The sequence below is a fragment of the Sabethes cyaneus genome, chromosome 1 (assembly GCF_943734655.1).
Source record: "Sabethes cyaneus chromosome 1, idSabCyanKW18_F2, whole genome shotgun sequence".
In the NCBI taxonomy this organism is placed as follows: domain Eukaryota; kingdom Metazoa; phylum Arthropoda; class Insecta; order Diptera; family Culicidae; genus Sabethes; species Sabethes cyaneus.
Genome location: NC_071353.1, coordinates 71,023,651 through 71,049,113, shown reverse-complemented (window position 1 = coordinate 71,049,113; position 25,463 = coordinate 71,023,651). Strand labels below are relative to the sequence as shown.

The 25,463-nt window shown below is 46.0% G+C and overlaps 1 protein-coding gene across 1 annotated transcript in view; it reads right to left on the bottom strand.

Annotated features, from left to right (window-relative positions):
- The window catches only part of LOC128734200 (cyclin-dependent kinase-like 4), a 240,134-nt gene that overhangs the window by 31,157 nt on the left and 183,514 nt on the right, over positions 1-25,463 (bottom strand). The window contains exons 5-6 of the mRNA XM_053828267.1: positions 14,854-15,104; positions 14,330-14,425 (exon numbers count right to left, since the gene is read on the bottom strand). Of these exons, the coding sequence (XP_053684242.1) occupies positions 14,330-14,425; positions 14,854-15,104 (347 nt within the window). The remainder of the gene's footprint in view (positions 1-14,329; positions 14,426-14,853; positions 15,105-25,463) is intronic.

Sequence of the window (25,463 nt, the reverse complement as noted above, 5' to 3'; positions counted from 1 at the left end):
GGTAAAAATTGTTAGTATGTTTTTGTTTAGTCTTCTTTGTTCTTTGTTTGTTTAGAGTAGTCATGTTTAGCGCTATAAAAATTTTGAAATTTTTATTAATTTCAAAATTTTTATTTAATAAGTGTTAGCGAGAATGTAAGCCATGAATTCATCCCTGTGAAGATTGCACGTAACCGCACAATAATTGCACACTAGTAGTAAAAAGCTCACCGCAACTTACGAACATAGCCACCTGTCGGTTACTAGAAGAGTTACTGTCGCTCGCGCCGATACATACTCACTATTGGCGTCACTCAAATTGGTCATCTCGCTTTGCCCAATGGCTGAGTGATTTAAATCACTGGTGTGCGCTCGAGATTGTTCTTCAAACAATCGCGAATGATGTACAAGAAATAAATCGTACAGGTTGATAGAATTAATCTTTGTCGCGAAATATAATAGCATTTCGATTGCTATTATGCCGAAAATGCTATAAATAAGGGATCCGACCAACTCCATTGCGAATTGAGTGGAGATCTTCAAACTTAACTTTTCTTCCGTATCAAAGTTCGCGATTTTCAAAGGTGCATTTCAAGGTGGTTGACAAAGTCAAGGACTTTGCTAGCAAAATCCACCCGTGCTTAAGACCGACTGCTAGGATAGGAGTTACCAAAAAAAGTGACTCGTGCCCGTAAAACTTACAACTAGCAGAACAGGATTCCCCATTCAACGTGGGGTGTTTATTCCGGCTTGGGCAGAAGACCAATCTGCTAAGCGAACCCATCGAACACGCTGTCATCAGTCATAGGATTGACTGCTCCACTCAGCGCACTCAGAACGTGCTACGGACCGGCGCCTGCCACTCACCCTAAGGTGGCAAACGCTATACGCTCTTCATGTACATCTGGATCAGCTTGACTGCCTGGATCAGCTGATTGATCGCTGCTGCCTGTGTTATCAGGACCGTTCGGCCTGTGCTGTCGAACTGTGTGGAAGAACCAAATCAAAAAAACCGCAAGTGCTAGCAAATAAGACTGTTGGCCATTGTTAGCCTTAAGTTGAGTAGCTTTACCCTGTCCCGGGACCAGTAGGCTGATGCGTTCAATAAACAGCCTGTTAGTTTGAAAACCACCTGAAAGATATCGAACTTTTGTTTGTTTTTCGAATTAATGAATGGTAAGATCTTTTCTCATTTAGATTCGCGTATCGTCTCGATTCGTTTAGTTCATTTGTTTTGGAGATTTTGTAGATATTAATCGATCAGTCTGTACGAATAATTATTGGTTTAACCCCTGTTAGGAAAAGTCAGATGAACGGTGTGATTTAGCCACTTTTAACCCGCCCGTTTTACAGAGTCTCATAGCCGGACTTTCAAAAGCGTCAGCAGCCTCCTAAACCGGAGTGGCGCTTAAGCTGCTGTGCGTTGTGTGCAACACGAACGTTACAGACAGACAGACAGACAGACAGACAGACAGACAGACAGACAGACAGACAGACAGACAGACAGACAGACAGACAGACAGACAGACAGACAGACAGACAGACAGACAGACAGACAGACAGACAGACAGACAGACAGACAGACAGACAGACAGACAGACAGACAGACAGACAGACAGACAGACAGACAGACAGACAGACAGACAGACAGACAGACAGACAGACAGACAGACAGACAGACAGACAGACAGACAGACAGACAGACAGACAGACAGACAGACAGACAGACAGACAGACAGACAGACAGACAGACAGACAGACAGACAGACAGACAGACAGACAGACAGACAGACAGACAGACAGACAGACAGACAGACAGACAGACAGACAGACAGACAGACAGACAGACAGACAGACAGACAGACAGACAGACAGACAGACAGACAGACAGACAGACAGACAGACAGACAGACAGACAGACAGACAGACAGACAGACAGACAGACAGACAGACAGACAGACAGACAGACAGACAGACAGACAGACAGACAGACAGACAGACAGACAGACAGACAGACAGACAGACAGACAGACAGACAGACAGACAGACAGACAGACAGACAGACAGACAGACAGACAGACAGACAGACAGACAGACAGACAGACAGACAGACAGACAGACAGACAGACAGACAGACAGACAGACAGACAGACAGACAGACAGACAGACAGACAGACAGACAGACAGACAGACAGACAGACAGACAGACAGACAGACAGACAGACAGACAGACAGACAGACAGACAGACAGACAGACAGACAGACAGACAGACAGACAGACAGACAGACAGACAGACAGACAGACAGACAGACAGACAGACAGACAGACAGACAGACAGACAGACAGACAGACAGACAGACAGACAGACAGACAGACAGACAGACAGACAGACAGACAGACAGACAGACAGACAGACAGACAGACAGACAGACAGACAGACAGACAGACAGACAGACAGACAGACAGACAGACAGACAGACAGACAGACAGACAGACAGACAGACAGACAGACAGACAGACAGACAGACAGACAGACAGACAGACAGACAGACAGACAGACAGACAGACAGACAGACAGACAGACAGACAGACAGACAGACAGACAGACAGACAGACAGACAGACAGACAGACAGACAGACAGACAGACAGACAGACAGACAGACAGACAGACAGACAGACAGACAGACAGACAGACAGACAGACAGACAGACAGACAGACAGACAGACAGACAGACAGACAGACAGACAGACAGACAGACAGACAGACAGACAGACAGACAGACAGACAGACAGACAGACAGACAGACAGACAGACAGACAGACAGACAGACAGACAGACAGACAGACAGACAGACAGACAGACAGACAGACAGACAGACAGACAGACAGACAGACAGACAGACAGACAGACAGACAGACAGACAGACAGACAGACAGACAGACAGACAGACAGACAGACAGACAGACAGACAGACAGACAGACAGACAGACAGACAGACAGACAGACAGACAGACAGACAGACAGACAGACAGACAGACAGACAGACAGACAGACAGACAGACAGACAGACAGACAGACAGACAGACAGACAGACAGACAGACAGACAGACAGACAGACAGACAGACAGACAGACAGACAGACAGACAGACAGACAGACAGACAGACAGACAGACAGACAGACAGACAGACAGACAGACAGACAGACAGACAGACAGACAGACAGACAGACAGACAGACAGACAGACAGACAGACAGACAGACAGACAGACAGACAGACAGACAGACAGACAGACAGACAGACAGACAGACAGACAGACAGACAGACAGACAGACAGACAGACAGACAGACAGACAGACAGACAGACAGACAGACAGACAGACAGACAGACAGACAGACAGACAGACAGACAGACAGACAGACAGACAGACAGACAGACAGACAGACAGACAGACAGACAGACAGACAGACAGACAGACAGACAGACAGACAGACAGACAGACAGACAGACAGACAGACAGACAGACAGACAGACAGACAGACAGACAGACAGACAGACAGACAGACAGACAGACAGACAGACAGACAGACAGACAGACAGACAGACAGACAGACAGACAGACAGACAGACAGACAGACAGACAGACAGACAGACAGACAGACAGACAGACAGACAGACAGACAGACAGACAGACAGACAGACAGACAGACAGACAGACAGACAGACAGACAGACAGACAGACAGACAGACAGACAGACAGACAGACAGACAGACAGACAGACAGACAGACAGACAGACAGACAGACAGACAGACAGACAGACAGACAGACAGACAGACAGACAGACAGACAGACAGACAGACAGACAGACAGACAGACAGACAGACAGACAGACAGACAGACAGACAGACAGACAGACAGACAGACAGACAGACAGACAGACAGACAGACAGACAGACAGACAGACAGACAGACAGACAGACAGACAGACAGACAGACAGACAGACAGACAGACAGACAGACAGACAGACAGACAGACAGACAGACAGACAGACAGACAGACAGACAGACAGACAGACAGACAGACAGACAGACAGACAGACAGACAGACAGACAGACAGACAGACAGACAGACAGACAGACAGACAGACAGACAGACAGACAGACAGACAGACAGACAGACAGACAGACAGACAGACAGACAGACAGACAGACAGACAGACAGACAGACAGACAGACAGACAGACAGACAGACAGACAGACAGACAGACAGACAGACAGACAGACAGACAGACAGACAGACAGACAGACAGACAGACAGACAGACAGACAGACAGACAGACAGACAGACAGACAGACAGACAGACAGACAGACAGACAGACAGACAGACAGACAGACAGACAGACAGACAGACAGACAGACAGACAGACAGACAGACAGACAGACAGACAGACAGACAGACAGACAGACAGACAGACAGACAGACAGACAGACAGACAGACAGACAGACAGACAGACAGACAGACAGACAGACAGACAGACAGACAGACAGACAGACAGACAGACAGACAGACAGACAGACAGACAGACAGACAGACAGACAGACAGACAGACAGACAGACAGACAGACAGACAGACAGACAGACAGACAGACAGACAGACAGACAGACAGACAGACAGACAGACAGACAGACAGACAGACAGACAGACAGACAGACAGACAGACAGACAGACAGACAGACAGACAGACAGACAGACAGACAGACAGACAGACAGACAGACAGACAGACAGACAGACAGACAGACAGACAGACAGACAGACAGACAGACAGACAGACAGACAGACAGACAGACAGACAGACAGACAGACAGACAGACAGACAGACAGACAGACAGACAGACAGACAGACAGACAGACAGACAGACAGACAGACAGACAGACAGACAGACAGACAGACAGACAGACAGACAGACAGACAGACAGACAGACAGACAGACAGACAGACAGACAGACAGACAGACAGACAGACAGACAGACAGACAGACAGACAGACAGACAGACAGACAGACAGACAGACAGACAGACAGACAGACAGACAGACAGACAGACAGACAGACAGACAGACAGACAGACAGACAGACAGACAGACAGACAGACAGACAGACAGACAGACAGACAGACAGACAGACAGACAGACAGACAGACAGACAGACAGACAGACAGACAGACAGACAGACAGACAGACAGACAGACAGACAGACAGACAGACAGACAGACAGACAGACAGACAGACAGACAGACAGACAGACAGACAGACAGACAGACAGACAGACAGACAGACAGACAGACAGACAGACAGACAGACAGACAGACAGACAGACAGACAGACAGACAGACAGACAGACAGACAGACAGACAGACAGACAGACAGACAGACAGACAGACAGACAGACAGACAGACAGACAGACAGACAGACAGACAGACAGACAGACAGACAGACAGACAGACAGACAGACAGACAGACAGACAGACAGACAGACAGACAGACAGACAGACAGACAGACAGACAGACAGACAGACAGACAGACAGACAGACAGACAGACAGACAGACAGACAGACAGACAGACAGACAGACAGACAGACAGACAGACAGACAGACAGACAGACAGACAGACAGACAGACAGACAGACAGACAGACAGACAGACAGACAGACAGACAGACAGACAGACAGACAGACAGACAGACAGACAGACAGACAGACAGACAGACAGACAGACAGACAGACAGACAGACAGACAGACAGACAGACAGACAGACAGACAGACAGACAGACAGACAGACAGACAGACAGACAGACAGACAGACAGACAGACAGACAGACAGACAGACAGACAGACAGACAGACAGACAGACAGACAGACAGACAGACAGACAGACAGACAGACAGACAGACAGACAGACAGACAGACAGACAGACAGACAGACAGACAGACAGACAGACAGACAGACAGACAGACAGACAGACAGACAGACAGACAGACAGACAGACAGACAGACAGACAGACAGACAGACAGACAGACAGACAGACAGACAGACAGACAGACAGACAGACAGACAGACAGACAGACAGACAGACAGACAGACAGACAGACAGACAGACAGACAGACAGACAGACAGACAGACAGACAGACAGACAGACAGACAGACAGACAGACAGACAGACAGACAGACAGACAGACAGACAGACAGACAGACAGACAGACAGACAGACAGACAGACAGACAGACAGACAGACAGACAGACAGACAGACAGACAGACAGACAGACAGACAGACAGACAGACAGACAGACAGACAGACAGACAGACAGACAGACAGACAGACAGACAGACAGACAGACAGACAGACAGACAGACAGACAGACAGACAGACAGACAGACAGACAGACAGACAGACAGACAGACAGACAGACAGACAGACAGACAGACAGACAGACAGACAGACAGACAGACAGACAGACAGACAGACAGACAGACAGACAGACAGACAGACAGACAGACAGACAGACAGACAGACAGACAGACAGACAGACAGACAGACAGACAGACAGACAGACAGACAGACAGACAGACAGACAGACAGACAGACAGACAGACAGACAGACAGACAGACAGACAGACAGACAGACAGACAGACAGACAGACAGACAGACAGACAGACAGACAGACAGACAGACAGACAGACAGACAGACAGACAGACAGACAGACAGACAGACAGACAGACAGACAGACAGACAGACAGACAGACAGACAGACAGACAGACAGACAGACAGACAGACAGACAGACAGACAGACAGACAGACAGACAGACAGACAGACAGACAGACAGACAGACAGACAGACAGACAGACAGACAGACAGACAGACAGACAGACAGACAGACAGACAGACAGACAGACAGACAGACAGACAGACAGACAGACAGACAGACAGACAGACAGACAGACAGACAGACAGACAGACAGACAGACAGACAGACAGACAGACAGACAGACAGACAGACAGACAGACAGACAGACAGACAGACAGACAGACAGACAGACAGACAGACAGACAGACAGACAGACAGACAGACAGACAGACAGACAGACAGACAGACAGACAGACAGACAGACAGACAGACAGACAGACAGACAGACAGACAGACAGACAGACAGACAGACAGACAGACAGACAGACAGACAGACAGACAGACAGACAGACAGACAGACAGACAGACAGACAGACAGACAGACAGACAGACAGACAGACAGACAGACAGACAGACAGACAGACAGACAGACAGACAGACAGACAGACAGACAGACAGACAGACAGACAGACAGACAGACAGACAGACAGACAGACAGACAGACAGACAGACAGACAGACAGACAGACAGACAGACAGACAGACAGACAGACAGACAGACAGACAGACAGACAGACAGACAGACAGACAGACAGACAGACAGACAGACAGACAGACAGACAGACAGACAGACAGACAGACAGACAGACAGACAGACAGACAGACAGACAGACAGACAGACAGACAGACAGACAGACAGACAGACAGACAGACAGACAGACAGACAGACAGACAGACAGACAGACAGACAGACAGACAGACAGACAGACAGACAGACAGACAGACAGACAGACAGACAGACAGACAGACAGACAGACAGACAGACAGACAGACAGACAGACAGACAGACAGACAGACAGACAGACAGACAGACAGACAGACAGACAGACAGACAGACAGACAGACAGACAGACAGACAGACAGACAGACAGACAGACAGACAGACAGACAGACAGACAGACAGACAGACAGACAGACAGACAGACAGACAGACAGACAGACAGACAGACAGACAGACAGACAGACAGACAGACAGACAGACAGACAGACAGACAGACAGACAGACAGAAATCCTTCTTTATAGGTATAGATATAGATATATATATATATATATATATATATATATATATATATATATATATATATATATATATATATATATATATATATATATATATATATATATATATATATATATATATATATATGCCAGTAGTCGCTGGCCAGTGTCGCTGGTGTTTCATGGATATTTTGGTGGCAAACATGTTGCTGGTTCGTGTCTTGGATACGGGAACAACATTATCAAATTGCCCAATAGAAAATTTTTCCTGCCGACGAAATATCCCGAAACGACCAAATCAGGTGATTTATCCTACGTGATTTACGGAAAAGCAGGAAGGATTTTTTATTGGGTTGCCTTTTCAGTTTGACAATCAGATTCCCGTTTTGAATCGAGCACCCACACATATGCGCATACAATGTAAATACATAATTTTCAAATGTGTGATGTTTACCACGAGCACTGCAGCGACACTGGCATTCTACATAGGGTAAATTAACCACTAGTGGACCAGTTAGTACTTGAGCAGTTCTCTTCCACGAATTATTTTAAACTGGTAACGCTAAACACGCAACCGATGGCACTTACAATACGAGTAACTTTCGGTTAAGCCCAAAAAAATATCAATTTATGTTGTAAATCTCTATATTCAACACAATTTTTAAAACAGATTGGAATGTCCTTTTTCCTTTAATGGACCTTGTGGTTTACAATAGGATAGCGACCGGGTCCATTATAGGAATTCTAGTGTATTTTGCATGGAGAGGGTCCACTAATGGCGACATTTCGCATTGTTAACCATAAAATGGACCCTAACTTGTTGAAAATATCGATTTTAAGACATTAAATTCAGCAAAAATTGTATAAACTGAACTGTGTAACATGTTTAGTACCGTCAAACGGGGTAACTTGCAACAGTTCTCAACTATTAGTGCAAGTAAAAACTTATCTGTAGTACATTTAAGGACATTTAATTAATACAAAGTTATTAGGTCTAGGATAGAACAATTTCACATATTGAGAAAAAATATGCGATCAATATTGGCAGTTGTAGAATTTTTTAACTAGTTTGTTACTAGTAACCCCTTAAACGGGGTAACTTGCAACAAGCAATAGTTTTTGGAAATTGAACGAATTTAATGATTTGTATGAGTTTCTTTTGACTTGAATATGCAAATGATGATCCGACTTGCGATTTTTAATGCTTTTGCTATGAATATACGCATTAACGTCCTATGTCACGTTGGTGAAAATAATTTATGAGCCCCGTAACGGAAAATTACGAATTAAACTTTTTATATTATTCACGCAGTTGATATTCCTTGTCTGGATCCGATAGAACTGCCTTCATTAAGGGCCATTCACATATTACGTAACGCACTTAGGGGAGCGGGAGTTGCGTAACTCATTACACGTCGTATATCCACTATGCAAAATCACGTCATGAAGTGGAGTGGGGGAGTTGAAAATCATCGATATCTTGGTTACGTAATGTATGAATGTTCATTACGATACGAGTGATCGTAATTAGACACTGTCATATTGCTGGTTGATTTCTCTCAGTGAGGATATTTTCTTTTTAGCCTCTTCTATAGCCATTTTCGGTATATCCAGAGAAAAACCGAGGGGCAAGACACTGTCGAAAATATATTACTTTCCCCTATGGAAATATTTTTCCAACCTTAATATATTGACCTTTCCCACCCATAATATAACCGAAAGTCCTATAAAGTTACATTTATTTATACATTTATAGGGTTTTAATAGAGCCTAATATATTAATATTATGATAATATTATGAAGTGTCTTGCCCCTCGAGAAAAACTGGTATATTTCCGACTTACCGAAAGTATCTTACACTCTTCGTTGTACTTAAGTATTGCTTGATGCAAAATTAAATGACAACTTGCCTCGTGAAGTTAACGGAACACAGCTTTTTATATCCACCAGCTGTTGCAAGTTACCCCGTTTAAGTGCTTGTTTTACGAATAATGTGGTAACAAGCAGGATAAACAAAATTAGTCATCATAAATCAATTATTTTGTTTCCTTATTATTCATTTTACTATAAAAATGTATATATGCTTCTTTTATTTGAAGTGCTTGTGGGCGACACAAACGTTTTACAAACGAAAAATTGACGATAAATTTGACATCGTCTTGTGCGATTTTTTACAAATCACCGAAAGAGCAAAAAATCACCATAACATTATCCAAGGCTTCTTAAATCTGTGAACAACAAGTTTCAGTGACTGATATAGATTAAAAATTGAAGTAAGAGATCTAAAAGTACAATAAATTGGATCGATATAGCGTTGTTGCATGTTACCCCGCTGTTGCAAGTTACCCCGTTTGACGGTACTTTCTGTTTCATGTCATATATCTTCGGAAATACGAAGCACAAGCAAATATTTAAACGCCGAAACTGTGCCCGAGATCCATTATAGGTAAAGGGTCCATCATAGGTAGGGTGACCATATCGATCCAACTAAAAATCAGGACATTTTCTGCCCAAACATGCCGATGAAGATTTACTTACCTACTTAAGTATTTTGCCGTCCTAAGACAACGCCTGTTGAATAACGTTTCGCCAGTTAATTCGGCTGTGGGCTACTGCTCTCCAATTCCTCGGACACCGAGTACTCTCTGTCAGATCTTACTCCACCTGGTCTAACCATCTTGCTCGCTACACTCCTGGTCGTCTTCTTCCTGTTGGTTCTGAGGCAAACACCATCTTTGCAGGGTAATTGTCCGACATTCTTGCAACATGTCCTGCCCATCGAATATGTCCAGCTTTAGCCACCTTTTGAGATACTGAGTTCGTCATAGAGCTGTGCATGTTCATCGTTTGGTTGATGGTTCATTCATCCATGGTTGATCCTCCATCTCCATACTCCGTTTTCCTGTACGCCGCCGAAGATCGTTCTTAGTACTCGTATTCCGAAAACTCCGAGTTGTAACTGACAGGGTCGTAACTACCCAGCACTTACGACACCCCCTAAAACAAACCTCAGGGACTGCAAATGATCGCGACTTGTTGTCAAGAAAACTCCTGAAAACCTGCTTAAACTGTTCCCTTTATTAACAGATTTCCCTCGGTAACTCCTACCTTTTAATATCTAGGGGCTTCACTTCCGGCGGAGATGCTGACCGGGATCCGTTTGCGGTCAGGTCGATGACTTTTGGCACGAAGCTTGATGGCCTACTCCCGGCGTTCCGGCTGCGGGCGCACTTGGGGCTCTGAAAAAGCGCGATGGCGACGACGCGGCGTAACTGCGATGGCGTCGTTGGCAGGGACGCTCCTACAGCTTCAGGATTGACGGATGTGGTGGTAACGGCGGACGTGAGGACTAAATTCGGTACAACTCAGGTACAGTTTCGCGTCACGTTGGTAACCGTCAGGTAAACGTAGAAAACTCAGGAAACTCAGGGGTCCCAAGAGCGAGATGATTTGTTTAGCGTCGAGTTTTGGAGCGGTCATAGTCGGGAATATGCCGTGAGAATTATCTGATAGCCATACCTGTTGTTCGCTTCTTATCGCACGTCTTTTTAGTCTACCTTTAAAACTTTGTATATTTATAGTGGTCTTTCACTAAGAATTTCTGATACGTAGCTTTATACACTCAGCTCAGACTTTTATTTTAGTTTTGTCTTCACTGTCTCAGTTGTGCGACTATATTTCGTTTTTTAGTACCGTACTGTTTGACTTCGGACAGGGTAATGGGTCAAGCTATTTTTTGTCCAACGATCTATGGCCTTTTCGCGCTAAAACCTCCACTGTTTCTCGCTTATCGTTTTCTGGACTCTTTATCGCCACCCGCCATCCATGTTAGTTTTGCTCTATTTTCCACCCCCTGGTGGGGGGTGGGTGGAAGCCGTTGACGTATGGCTGCGTACATGTCATCGGGGAAAGCTGTTCGCAATAGGTTGTTCCAACTACTCTCTTGACAATTTATTGCGGGACATTCATAAAATATCTTGCACCCGCGACAGTCTCCTAAATCTTGGGCAGATATTAAGCCGACGGTTACAGAGAACTCGCAGGTCCTCCTCGAACATTGTCCATGTTTCATGCTTGTGGAGAGCAACCGGTCTAGTAAGCGTCTTGCACAGGGTACACTTTGTACAAGGGCGGTCTGCTCGACCGCAATTGCTTATGAAGCCGATAGTAAGTGCGACTTCCGCTGTTAATACGTCTCCGAATCTCACGACTAGTATCATTGTCTGCCGTTACCAGTGAGCCAAGGTAGACAAATTAGTCGACTACCCAAACTCATCGCCGTCGGCCTATGAAGATTTAGATTCAATAAATCGACCAACCTAGCCTTCCGCTCCTTGTGTTTAGAAGTACAATTCTCACAATGCTAGACAAAAATGATCGTGATGATGTACCACTCCAACCATACAGATAACCAAATTACACTCTATTGTGGAGTCAAATGCTTTCTTGTATAAATGCTATAGTGAGTTTCAGTGAGCAAGCTAAACCTAACTACCGTCGAAATGATACCAAAAAACCAAAGGAAAAGCCCCCAAATATCCTGGCAAGCCCCAGAAAAACATCATATAGGAGACCAGAAACGAATAAGGCATACCATACGGACCCGGGGTTGGTCATGCTATATCAAGAGCTTTTCTCCATTGTACTCGTCCTGGCCTATTTGTCGCCAATTCGTTGAGCATCTCGACATTCGCAAGTCATCTGCAATCTCGTCGAGCTACGCAGCACATGAGACCCCTCTTTTTCTAGAGTCGCTGGTGCATTTTTGCGACATGGCTCATATGCCTGCGCCATTCTCTACTTTCTGCTTGTACTCAACCAAAAATAGTCCACAACACCGTACAAATACGCGTCTATCTTCCATAAGCAAGGCTGCACAAGTCTTGTGGAGTGACAAGAAGGTCCGAATTCCAGCTTAAATGCATCGTTGAATCTCCTTAGCTGTATTATTAGCGGTTCCCCTATAGATTTTTTACCCAATCCTCTTAACCTCCGTTTTCCGTCATGTACAAAGACAAGGAGTTGGCTATGTTTGCTGAAGTTCGTCTCATTCGTTCCGATGCTCGCTCGTCGGATCGCACCTCCAATTACGATGCTAAACAAACAGTCCAAAGGACAAAGGACAATTCGAAAGGAGTCAACCGCGTTAGTTGGTCTGGGTAACCGTTTTTATGCACTAACTGCCATAGCTCTTCAAGTTTAACTGTATCGAATGCTGCCTTGGAATCCACGTCAATATAACTCGTAGGTATGTTGTACTCCCGACAACTCGGGAGGAATTGTCTGAGTGAGAAAATTTGACCCGTAGCAGGACGGCCTCTCGTAAAACTCGCGTGATACTGCCTTACGAAATATTTTGCTATTGTAGAAAGACGCCGCAACAAAATCTGGGAGCACTTTGTACTCCGTCGTAGGTTTGAGCGCACAGTTACTGGTACTAGGTAATGATTCAGGGTGTATCCGCATCCCAAAGGGAACGCATATTGATGATATTTGAGAAAAATCGGCCATCGATGAGAATTAGACAGATTAGGTTTAATACCCGTTGGTCAGGTGATCCCAAGGGTGGCTTGTGATTACCTTTGCTTGGAAAAAAGTGCTTCCGGTAATCATGCAAAGCTCTCGTTCGTGTCGGTGTTGCAGACAACAAACGCCTTCATAACCCCGATGACGATGTTGATGCCCCATCGGGATCAACTGTCGAACGTCTCGTCGTCGGGTCTACAGCAGTTTATACAGTTGAAAGTATGCTACATTTACGAAACTGAGAATGTAAAATCAGGCATCGAAGATAAGATAACCTATGTTTCTAGAGAAACTGACAAAGCAGAACTTTAAAAACATTTGCACTTCAATTTTTTTTAGTAAAGCAGGATTACATTTTAAAAATCAGGATTTTCCGTTGTAAACCAGGACATCAGGACACCGCTCGCGAAAACAGGACATGTCCTGGTAAATCAGGACGTGTGGTCACCCTAACCATAGGTTAACTTACCCTATATTGATTCTACTGATAATATCAAAATTGTCCGATGAATCAACCAAAATACACTCGGAATCAATCTTTGAAATAATATTGCTGTTGCTGTTGAAAACGTAATATTTGTCGTAATATTTGTAAAAAACATTCCAAAGTCTTGTAAATGTTAAGAAACGTAGAACAAACACACCGTAGCTGTACAAAATGATGTATGTTTTTGATGATGCTATATTTTTAAATAAAGTAATACCGAACTTCAGTCAACTAATTACCAGGTCACCAGAATGCTATCAGTATAATCATGCTGACATCAATATTATTGGTTTTTGATGACACTATACTTTTCAGATAAGCATAACATAAAGTGGTTAATCGAACTGAAAGTATGTACCTTGAGAAAGTCCATCATCGAAGGATTTGTTAAAGTCCGAGCAGGCATTTTTGATTCTAAGGATTCAAGAGTTGGTGGAACTGGTAATGTGATACCCTGAAAAAAAAATTATTATAATATCTGCACCGCGTACATTGCATAACAGTCACAAATGGATTATTGTATTATATATTGATTTCTTGTGTTTAACGTTAGAATAAGCTTTCACTTCACTTTTTGCGCTAATGTAACTATGTTAACGTAAGAACACTAAACATCGGAAAAACAAGACACAACGCTTATGGTTCTTACAAGAAAACGTTAATACCACCGCTCTGATGATGGCTACCATTATACCCGAAATCGGTTAGCGAAAAAGGTATTTATGTTTTCTTGTAAGAACCATAAGTGTTGTCTTGTTTTTCATTAATATTTCTAAACGGTTTTATTTCAATAAGCTTTCCTCAGAATGTGAGCCAAATTATTAATATTTTCTGAAATCTCACACAAACTCAAAATGTAAAAAACGCATGGATTATCTCTACCTTGAAAAACTCATTTTGGTTGAAGATTGCTAAATGACGAGGTAGAAGATCACCCAATGTTCGGCGAATTAGATACAGTTGATCAACGTCGCTTCTTCCTGGCCATAGTGCGTCTCCACGAACAAGCTCTGCAAATACACATCCAATCGCCCACACATCTACAGGTGTTCCATACTGTGTGTCTCCTACAAGAAGTTCAGGAGCTCGGTACCATCTTGTTGCTACGTAATCTGTATAGTTTTCTCCTGGACCTGTGAAATAACCGCGTTTATTCATATTCAAATATTTGTAAAGTCGAGTGTCTGCTACAGACTATATTATGTACAATTGGAGAAAATCACGTGTAGAGATAAGGGGCCATCCATAAAGTACGTTACGCTTAATAGGGGGGGGGGGAGCTTAACAAAATTGTGAACGATTTTTGACGTAGGGGGGATGGCGAGTGTGAAGTCGTGTGACGTCACATGAAAAAAATTTCAAATGGAAAATTTATTCAGGGAATTAAAATATAGGTAGCTTTTATTTTTAGATACAACTATTGAAGGCTTCTGTTACATTAACGTACTGATGCATTTTAAAACAAATACACAAATTCCGCCGTGACGTTACAACGTTTTCACTCTTCTTTGCGCGGTAATTGTGTTCTAGTAGCTGTGAAAATCGTTAGAAAACCTCCGAATATTCTTACATATTTGGAAAGAGCATGAAATTTCCTATTAGAAGCGGCCAAATTAATAGCTTTTGCTTTACTTAGATTGTTTAGGAAAGCAAATATGTAGCGTGACGTTACAAAGCGCCAGAAACTCGTCTTTTGGTTCTTCTGTTAAAAAAATGAAATCTCTGCTCTCTTTCAAATATTATCCAAAGACTTTGTTCTATGATTTGATAAGAGATAAATACTGAACAACTTGCCATATTCAGAATACCGATAATTAGTGAAGTTAATTTCTAAATAGTTTTTACTTTTCGTGACGTTATAACGCTCTGCTTTTCACAAAGGTTGTCGTAGCTCCGTTGCACAGTGGGACGGATTCAAAAAAGTGAGACATAAGTAATAGCATCGAAACCTGAAGACATAGCATAATAGTTGCTTCAGAAAAGCTTCTTCATTCAAAAAGCGCTTTCTGGTAGGGAAAATTTTTTTGGACATTAGGGTGTCCCTAAGCAGATACCAAAAATATGTTCTTTATTTTAAGTTAGAAATGGTTATGGTTGCTATCTTCAGAAAATTTGTAGCTAAACTATTTAAAAAAAACTTTTTTGAATATTGAAGATTTCTATCTTTTACATGAAAAAAGTTATAGAGCCAAACTCTTCGAGACACTCTTAAAATAGTTATTTCGATCTAGCTCTTCAATATCGCTTTGTATGTCTTTCAAATGTTCTAAGAAATTGGTAATCAAATGAAATTGCACATTTTCGTTGAATATAGTGGAGCTCTATCTTTTTCCCTTTAGAAGCTATCACTGATTTTCTAATTTTTACATGTAATATAAAAACCGAAAAATGCGAGCGTCAGGAAAATATAAAAGATTTTTAACATAAATACCTTTGCCAATTATTTTCATGGCTTAGATACCGATCGATTCATGAAAGATGTAGCAATTATGTGATTTCTATTATAGCATTCTTTTTCAATCACTAATTCTCGGGTACTTTTTAATTTCGACGTATCTGCAAATGAGAGATTCTCTTCGAGTCTCCTCTCTTCCGCTAGTTAGCCAAATGTAAAGAATCTGACTAAAGAAAAGACACTGGAGCTCAGTCACTCGCTGCCTCCTGTCATCATTAAACCTGATGTGCTCAACGATGATTGTTGTGCGTGACTCTGTTCAAAGTTGCTAGGAAAAGTTCCAACAATATTTTTTCGAGTTCAACATTTAGGCGATTTTATGAATTGTACGATACAAATTTGATTGCTTGGTGTTTTCTTTAGGCAGCACGGATCGATGTCGTGATGATACGATGATATTTGTTGCCGTTTGCTAGCAGTCATTATTTTCTCTCGCGTTGATCGACTGATACTCCACAAGTTTTCGAGCAAAGATTCAGAAGGTTTCATCGAGATTCATGCGCACTTGGTTTCGACGAACTGAAAATGAGCTCCAGTGTCATTTCTTTAGTCAGATTCTTTAGGAGACCTACTATAGTGACTAAAGAAACTGACTAAAGAAGTGACAGGTAACTCATTTTCGTTTCGTCGAAACCAAGTGCGCATGAATCTCGATGAAACCTTCTGAATCTTTTGCTCGAAAACTTGCGAAGTATCAGTCGATCAACGCGGGAGAAATTAATGACTGCTAATGACCGGCAACAAATATCATCGTATCATCACGAAATCGATCCGTGCTGCCTAACAAAAACACCAGGCAATCAAATTTGTATCGTACAGTTCATAAAATCGCCTAAATGTTGAACTCGAAAAAATATTGTTCGAACTTTTCCTAGCAACTTTGAACAGAGTCACGCACAACAATCATCGTTGAGCAAATCAGGTTTAATGATGACAGGAGGCCGCTCCGTGACTGAGCTCCAGTGTCTTTTCTTTAGTCAGTTTCTTTAGGGTTAACATTTTTAAGGAATTTGAAGATTTTACTGGTTTTACTGAACTTTTAAATACCTTTTAATACCATTTCAAACCAGAAGGGTTCCGGGTAGTAACAGTTTGAAAATATTCTATGGTGACTGTCAAAACGCTGAAAAACAGCTACTTTTAAATACGCGGCAATAAAGTGATTTTGGCTAGAATTTTAATTTAATTTTAGTATATTTACGTTCAGAAATGATTAAAGATAAACATAAAAGCTAAATACAGTACAAAGACTTGATAATTATATCCTAAAATTCTTATTTAAAAATAGGTCCATTCAAGATCAGAATTCGACTAGGTCCATTCAAAATCATTTACCCTACGTACACTTTTAGATCGTTTAGCGTAAGTATTATCGAAATGTACGTACTACAGAATCACAATTTTAGGTTTTGACTTTTGAAGCATTGTTGTATCACGCTTAATATTGCATGAAATTTGCATACACTATTGAATAAATATATATTTTAGTGGTATTGATTTAATATAGTAGTTAATTTTTAATTTTTTGAAATCAATGATTTTGACCAATTTTTTACGAGTAGGGAAATCTGCTGAGCACCTTAGAAGATACGGTACTATCAGACACCTGAGAAAACAACTCAGGGAGTGGGGTTAGGTATCCCGACTCCCCTAATGGGTAATGGAGCGTGAGGATCCAGACCCACTAAAACCCTACTCGAGTCTCCAGCCTCAATCCCCCCTGGCACCACCTTATCGGTATTACTTCAGGGTGGGGCTATTGTGCTTAACGCATCCTCTTAGATAACTACTGGACTATGGCAGTAAGGCTGTTTATTCACCGTTGATCGGCTCTCCAGCGATTTTGTAGCTCAAGTACAATCTGGGTAGCAACTGCATTGACCGCTCTTCACACGTCCGAGCTGGAACACATTCTTTGGACTAAGTTATCCGGAGTAGTGTCCTGTCCGCTCACTGCCATCATGTTGCTTCTCGCGCCCGGTAAACGAGGGCATATGAAAGCAAGTTCTGCAGTTTCCTCAACATCCACATATTCGGGACACGCGGGGGACTCCGCATACCCAAACTTGTGCAGATACTGTCTGAAACAACCATGCCCTGACAGAATCTGTGGCAGGTGGAAGTTGACTTCTCCGTGGTGCCTGTTGACCCACCCGGATAGTTCCGGGATAAGTCGATGTATCCACCGACCTTTTGTGGAATTAGACCATGCCCGCTGCCATGTGATCATCGAGGTCGATCTTGTGGTACTCCGTATGCCTCTAGTTCCACGTTGGTTGAAGCACGTCCTCACTGATGATGATACCAATAGGCATCATACCCGCTAAGACGCAGATTGCGTCATATGAAACTGTGCGATACGTACTCGCCACTCTCAAGCACATGAGACGATAGGTGCTTTCCAGCTTGGCTAGATAGCTTTTGGTACCTAACCCTAACCTAGCCTTCGCTTGCTGCCATATACCGCAGAGCTAGTAAACATCATACGAGACAATGCCGAAGTAGCTGTGGAAGCCTTCTTGCAGGCATAGTCGACGTGGCTCCCGAACTTGAGCTTGTCGTCGACCATGACTCCCAGAAGTTTTAAGGACCGCGTTGATGAAATAGTGCAGTCCAAGACGTTGATATTTGCTTGCTGCACCGACTTGCGGTTGTTCACCACGATAACCTCCGTTTTATGATGCGCCAGCTCCAGTTTCCTGGATCGCATCCAATCTTCAACAATGCTTATAGAGTGGGCAGCCGTCCAAGGTGATGTCTTCCGCAAAGCCGATAATCACCAACCCTACCGGGAACTTTAGCTTCAACACCTCGTCATACATGACGTTCCACAACACCTGGCTCAGTATGGAACCTTGTGGAACCCCTGCGGTGATTGGAACGCACTTCTGACCCTCCTCCGTGTTGTAGCATAGCACACTGCCTGTGCTGCGACACCGGTTAAGGCCCTAACCCAGCGAGGTTAAGGCGCCGAGCAAAGTCGCATTCGACTTTGCGCGACTCCGTATAGCCACTAAGATGGGAGCGGGAACTCTTATCCCTACCTCCACGCGGTACCGGCCGGGACGCAACTGGGCCTAGGGTCGACCAAATACCAGTCTTTGGTTGCACCCTCAGTTGTGTGCTAACAGGGAAAGGGGGGCACGTTGTGCCTGAGGGTAGCGTGGCGTAGTGGTGTAAAGAGGCGAGCGGGGCTCAATTCCTATAAGCCAGCTGCGGGCGCCGCAGTGTTTGCGGTTAGCGTGGCGCAGTGGTGTAAAGAGGCGAGCGGGGCTCAATTCCTATAAGCCAGCTGCGGACGTAGTAGCGTCCTGTTAGAGCTCAGGACTTTAAGCAAAAAAGCCGGGTCAGGAGTGCCATGGGCACATTAGGATCGGTTCCAGGAAGATCCTAATTACGGTGTACTGGACGGGCGGGAATAAACGTTTGGATTTGGCGCTACAGGGCTGACGGCTGTGCTATTCTACTGCCTTATGTAAGGAAGGGTGGTACCTTCCTGAAACGGCGAGTAGGCTGATGGTACAGCTGCCTTCCGTCCCGTTAAAACCGTGGCTGGTCTCTAGGCACGTTCAAAGCTCGTCACTCACGTCAAAGTGCGGTGGTGTAGGCTCAGATGATACATTCCTGACTAACGCTGATCGGATGCTGACATCCCTGCCCCCATGAAGGGTAGGGGGAGTGTCCCTAGCCATGGCCTCCCTGCTTGCATAGATCACCATGGGATCGTTAGGGCGACTACACAATTACGAGTGGAGATAGCGGCCTAGAGTTGGGACCCTTTCGAATGGACAAATTTTTAAATTTTAAAGAGGGAGCGAATACGGGTGCTACTAGTGGCAAAGATGATATCTTTGCCAAAAGTAGTAAGTTGGCCAGGTCACCAACAGCAAAGACAGGTAGCCCCCCGTTATCGGGGGCGCGACCCAAGAAGGGAAGCCCGCCGAAATCGGGGGCACAGCCCATACAGGGAAGCCCCCCGAAAACGGGGGCGATACCGAAGAGGAAGTTGACTCCACCAAAGTCTAACACCCCAGTTAGAACGCAGGTGGCCACCGCTGCTAGCTCAGCCAAGAGGGCGAGCGACACTTACTTACTTACTTAGGTGGCTTGCCGTCCTAAGACAAAGCCTGTTGAACAAAATTTCTCCATGTAACTCGGTTGAGGGCTACCGCTCTCCAATTCCTCGGACACCGAGTACTCTCCGCCAGATCTCGCTCCACCTGGTCTAACCATCTTGCTCGCTGCGCTCCTGGTCGTCTTGTTCCTACCGGATTTGAGGCGAACACCATCTTTGCAGGGCAGTTGTCCGGCATTCTTGCAACATGCCCTGCCCATCGCATCCGTCCAGCTTTAGCCACCTTCTGGATACTGGGTTCGCCATAGAGCTGTGCGAGTTCATGGTTCATCCTCCGCCTCCATACTCCGTTCTCCTGTACGCCGCCGAAGATCGTTCTTAGCACTCGTCGTTCGAAAACTCCGAGCACTCGCAGGTCCTCCTCGAGCATTGTCCATGTTTCATGCCCGTAGAGAACAACGGGTCTAATAAGCGTCTTGTACAGGGTGCACTTTGTACGGGGACTTAGTCTGCTCGACCGCAATTGCTTGTGGAGCCCATAGTAAGCACGACTTCCGCTGATAATACGCCTCCGAATCTCACGGCTGGTATCATTGTCCGCCGTTACCAGTGAGCCAAGGTAGACAAATTCATCGACTACCTCAAACTTATCGCCGTCGATCAATATACTACTGCCCAAGCGGTGTCGTTCGGCCTCGGTTCCGCTGGCCAGCATGTACTTTGTTTTAGACGTATTTACCTTTAACCCAATCTTTTCTGCTTCGCGCTTTAGTCTGGTGTACTGTTCAGCCACCGCCACAGATGTTCTGCCGATAATATCCATGTCATCGGCAAAGCAGACGAATTGACTAGATTTGTTGAATATCGTGCCCCGCGTGTTGATATCCGCTCGGTTCATAACACCTTGTAGCGCTATGTTGAACAGCAGGCATGAAAGACCATCACCTTGACGAAGCCCTCTATGTGATTCGAATGAACTTGACAATCCACCCGAAATCCGAACACAGCACTGCGTACCATCCATCGTAGATTTAATCAGTTTGATGAGCTTCCTGGGGAAGCTGTTCTCGTCCATGATTTTCCATAGCTCTTTCCGGTCGATGGTATCATATGCGGCTTTGAAGTCAACGAATAAATGATGCGTGGGAACTCTGTATTCACGGCCCTTTTGGAGGATTTGCCGCAGTGTAAATATTTGATCCGTTGTAGACCGACCTTCGACGAAGCCGGTTTGATAAGTTCCCACAAATCTATTCGCAATTGGTGATAGACGGCGGAAAATGATTTGGGACAGCACTTTATAAGCGGCATTGAGAACGGTGATCGCTCGATAGTTCTCACAGTCCAACTTGTCGCCCTTTTTGTAGATCGGGCAGATAACCCCATCTTTCCACTCCTCCGGTAGCTGTTCCGTATCCCAAATTCTAACAATTAGTCGGTGTAGACAAACGGCCAGCTTTTCTGGTCCCATTTTAATAAGCTCCGCTCCGATGCCATCTTTTCCAGCTGACTTGTTGTTCTTTAGCTGCATGATGGCCTCCTTAACTTCGCCTATCGTTGGGGCTGGCACCTCTTCCCCGTTTGCTGCACCGTCGAAATCGCTTTCCCCGCCGCCATGGTTTTCCGCCTGGGCGCCATTCAGGTGTTCGTCGAAGTGCTGCTTCCACCTATCCGTCACCTCACGATCGTCCGTCAGAATACTGCCAGTCTTATCCCGACACATTTCGGCTCGCGGCACAAAGCCTTTGCGGGATCCGTTCAGTTTCTGGTAGAACTTCCGCGTTTCTTGAGAACGATGCAGCCGCTCCAACTCCGCATATTCCTGCTCTTCCAGGTTGCGCTTTTTCTCCCGAAAGATTTGGTTTCGCTGCATCTTCTTTTGTTTGTGTCTTTCCACGTTCTGACGTGTGGCACTGCGCATCTTGGCCGCCCGCGCAGCGTTCTCCTCATCCATCACCCTCCTACATTCATCGTCAAACCAATCGTTCCGCTGATTCCGGGCCACATGCCCGATGGAGCTCTCCGCTACACTGCTGATGGCTGTTTTGATAGTGTTCCAACAGTCCTCGAGAGGGGCTTCGTCCAGCTCGTCCTCTTCCGGCAGTGCAGCTTCGAGTGAATGCGCGTAGTTTGCGGCGACGTCTGGCTGCTTCAGCCGCGCGAGATCTAACCGAGGCTGGCGTCGGTACCGAATGTTGTTCACAACGGAGAGTCTTGGGCGCATCTTAACCATCACTAGGTAGTGGTCCGAGTCAACGTTAGCGCTTCGATAGGATCTGACGTCGATAATGTCTGAGAAGTGCCGACTGTCGATCAAAACGTGGTCGATCTGTGATTCTGTCTGATTTGGTGACCTCCAGGTGTACTTATGGTGGATTCTGTGCTGGAAAAAGGTACTACGTACGGCCATATTCTTGGAGGCGGCAAAGTCGATAAGTCTTAGGCCCATTTCATTGGTTCGCTGGTGTGCACTGAACCTTCCAATCACCGGTTTGTATTCCTCCTCCTGGCCGACCTGAGCATTGAAATCCCCGATGACGATCTTGATATCATGTTTTGGGCAGCGGTCGTATTCACTCTCCAACTGCGCGTAGAATTTATCCTTGTCGTCATCGGTACTTCTGAGGTGAGGGCTGTGCACGTTGATGATGCTTATGTTGAAGAATCGGCCCTTGATTCTCAACCTGCACATTCGAGGATTGATTGGCCACCACCCAATCACCCGTTTCCGCATCTCGCCCATCACTATGAAAGCTGTACCCAGCTCGTGTGTGTTGCCGGGCGAGCGACAGCGGTAGGCAAATGTCAACGGAGGGCGTGGTGCACCCTCTTGAGGGCGAAGTTGGGCTTCCTCCAGCCAGTTGCAAGCTGGAGGAAGCCAAAAGGTTGGTGGACGAGTTGTACTCGTTCATCAACTCTAGGTCAAATGTCCACCTCGACATTAAAAAGCTGGCGGTGAGCCTCCGCTCTACCGTCATAGCTGCCGAGGTGGAGAGGCAAGAGCTTCTGCAGCGATGCGAAATCGCCGAAGCTCTGGTCATAGCCGCTAAGGCTGTGGCCATGCCTAGTCAGGCGCGTACGCCGCTTGCCAAGCACAAGGCGGCTACGCCCGACCATGGACCAACGCTGGTAGCCAAGAGGCAGCGGACTTCGGCTCGCGCCTCTACCAGCGAACGCGCGGAGGCGGTCCCGGATGGTGCTTTCGGGATCGGGGAGGAGGAATGGCAGGTGGTTAGGCGTAAACCGCCTAAACCGCCGAGGCCGAAACCGAGCGAGGCTGCGGCTGCAAAGCCAAAGCCAAGGCGCGTCCATAAGGGCGACGCCTTAGTAGTGAAGCTGACAGGTAAGCTGTCGTACGCTGAACTACTGCGCAAGGTTAGGGTGGACCCCAAGTTGCAGGAGCTTGGGGCCAACGAAGTAAAGACCCGCCGAACCCAGGCAGGGGATATGCTCTTCGAGCTAAAAAAGGACCCCACGGTCCAGAGTTCGAATTACCAGAAACTGGTTGAGCAGTCCCTGGGCGAAGCGGGCCAGGTAAAGGCGCTGTCGTAGCGTGTTCTGGTCGAGTGTAAAAACCTCGACGAGATTACGACGACAGTTGACCTGAGTGATGCTCTGCGGGATCAGCTTAAGGTTGATGTGGCACCCGCAGACATCCGGTTGAGGAAGGCATACGGTGATATGCAAACTGCAACCTAAAACGTGCCAGAGGCAATCGCCAACAAGATGTTGGCGTCTGGCAAAATTAAGGTAGGATGGTCAGTGTGTACACTGGTGTCGAAACGGCGTATCGAACGCTGTTTCAGGTGTATGGGCTTTGGCCATCGGGCGTCCAAGTGTAAGGCCCCCGATCGGTCCAAGCTGTGCAGGCGGTGCGGCGAAGATGGCCACTTCGCCAGGGGATGTAGCAAACCCCCCAGGTGCCTGCTCTGCACAGTCGATGCGGGAAATAAGCATGCCACAGGTGGCCCACTGTGTGCGGCTTATAGGCGGGCATTGCAACGATAAGGGTGCAGGTTATACAGATTAACCTAAACCACTGTGAAACGGCACAGGAGTTGCTTTGGCAAACGGCAGCCGAGACGGGGTGCGATATTGCCATTATCGCGGATCCCTACCGGGTCCCCCGTGGAGGCACTAACTGGGTTATCGACAAGGGTCGGATGGCAGCGATCGCCGTGATGGGTAGATACCCGATCCAGGAGGTGGTGTCGTCCGACCAAGAGGGGTTCGTAATCGCGGTGGTCGATGGCGTCTGCATCTGTAGCTGCTACGCTCCACCTAGGTGGTCGCCGGAGCAGTTTGACCGGATGCTAGACGTGCTCACCGACGAACTCACGGGCCGCAAGCCCGTTGTCATTGGAGGAGACTTCAATGCTTGGGCTGTCGAATGGGGTAGCAGGTGCACTACTCCGAGGGGACAAAGCTTGCTGGAAGCTCTGTCCAAGCTAGATGTAAGTCTGGCTAACGTGGGATCCGTCAGTACCTTTTGTAGGGGGGTACAACAATCGATCATCGACATCACCTTCTGCAGCCCAACGTTGCTTGCCAACATGGGCTGGAGGGTGTCAGATGAGTACACGCATAGCGACCACCAAGCTATACGGTACACGATTGAACGACGGGCGCTACGGCCACGCGGGGTGAAGTCGACAGCGAGGAGGTGGAAAGTGAAGTCCTTCGACAAAGACCTGTTCGTTGAAGCACTCAGTGCAGAGAGCACCCGCTCGAACCTGAGTGCTCGTGAGCTGACCAACGTCCTAGTACGGTCATGTGATACCACTATGCCTAGGACGGGGCAGCCAATGAACGGTCGTCGCTCGGTATACTGGTGGAGTGATACCATTGGCCAGCTCCGTTCCAGGTGCCACAGAGCGAGAAGGCTAGATGCTGAAGCTCGGGGAGTTGATCTTAGAGCGGCAAGGTCGGCGCTTAAGAAGGAGGTTAGGCGTAGCAAGAAAT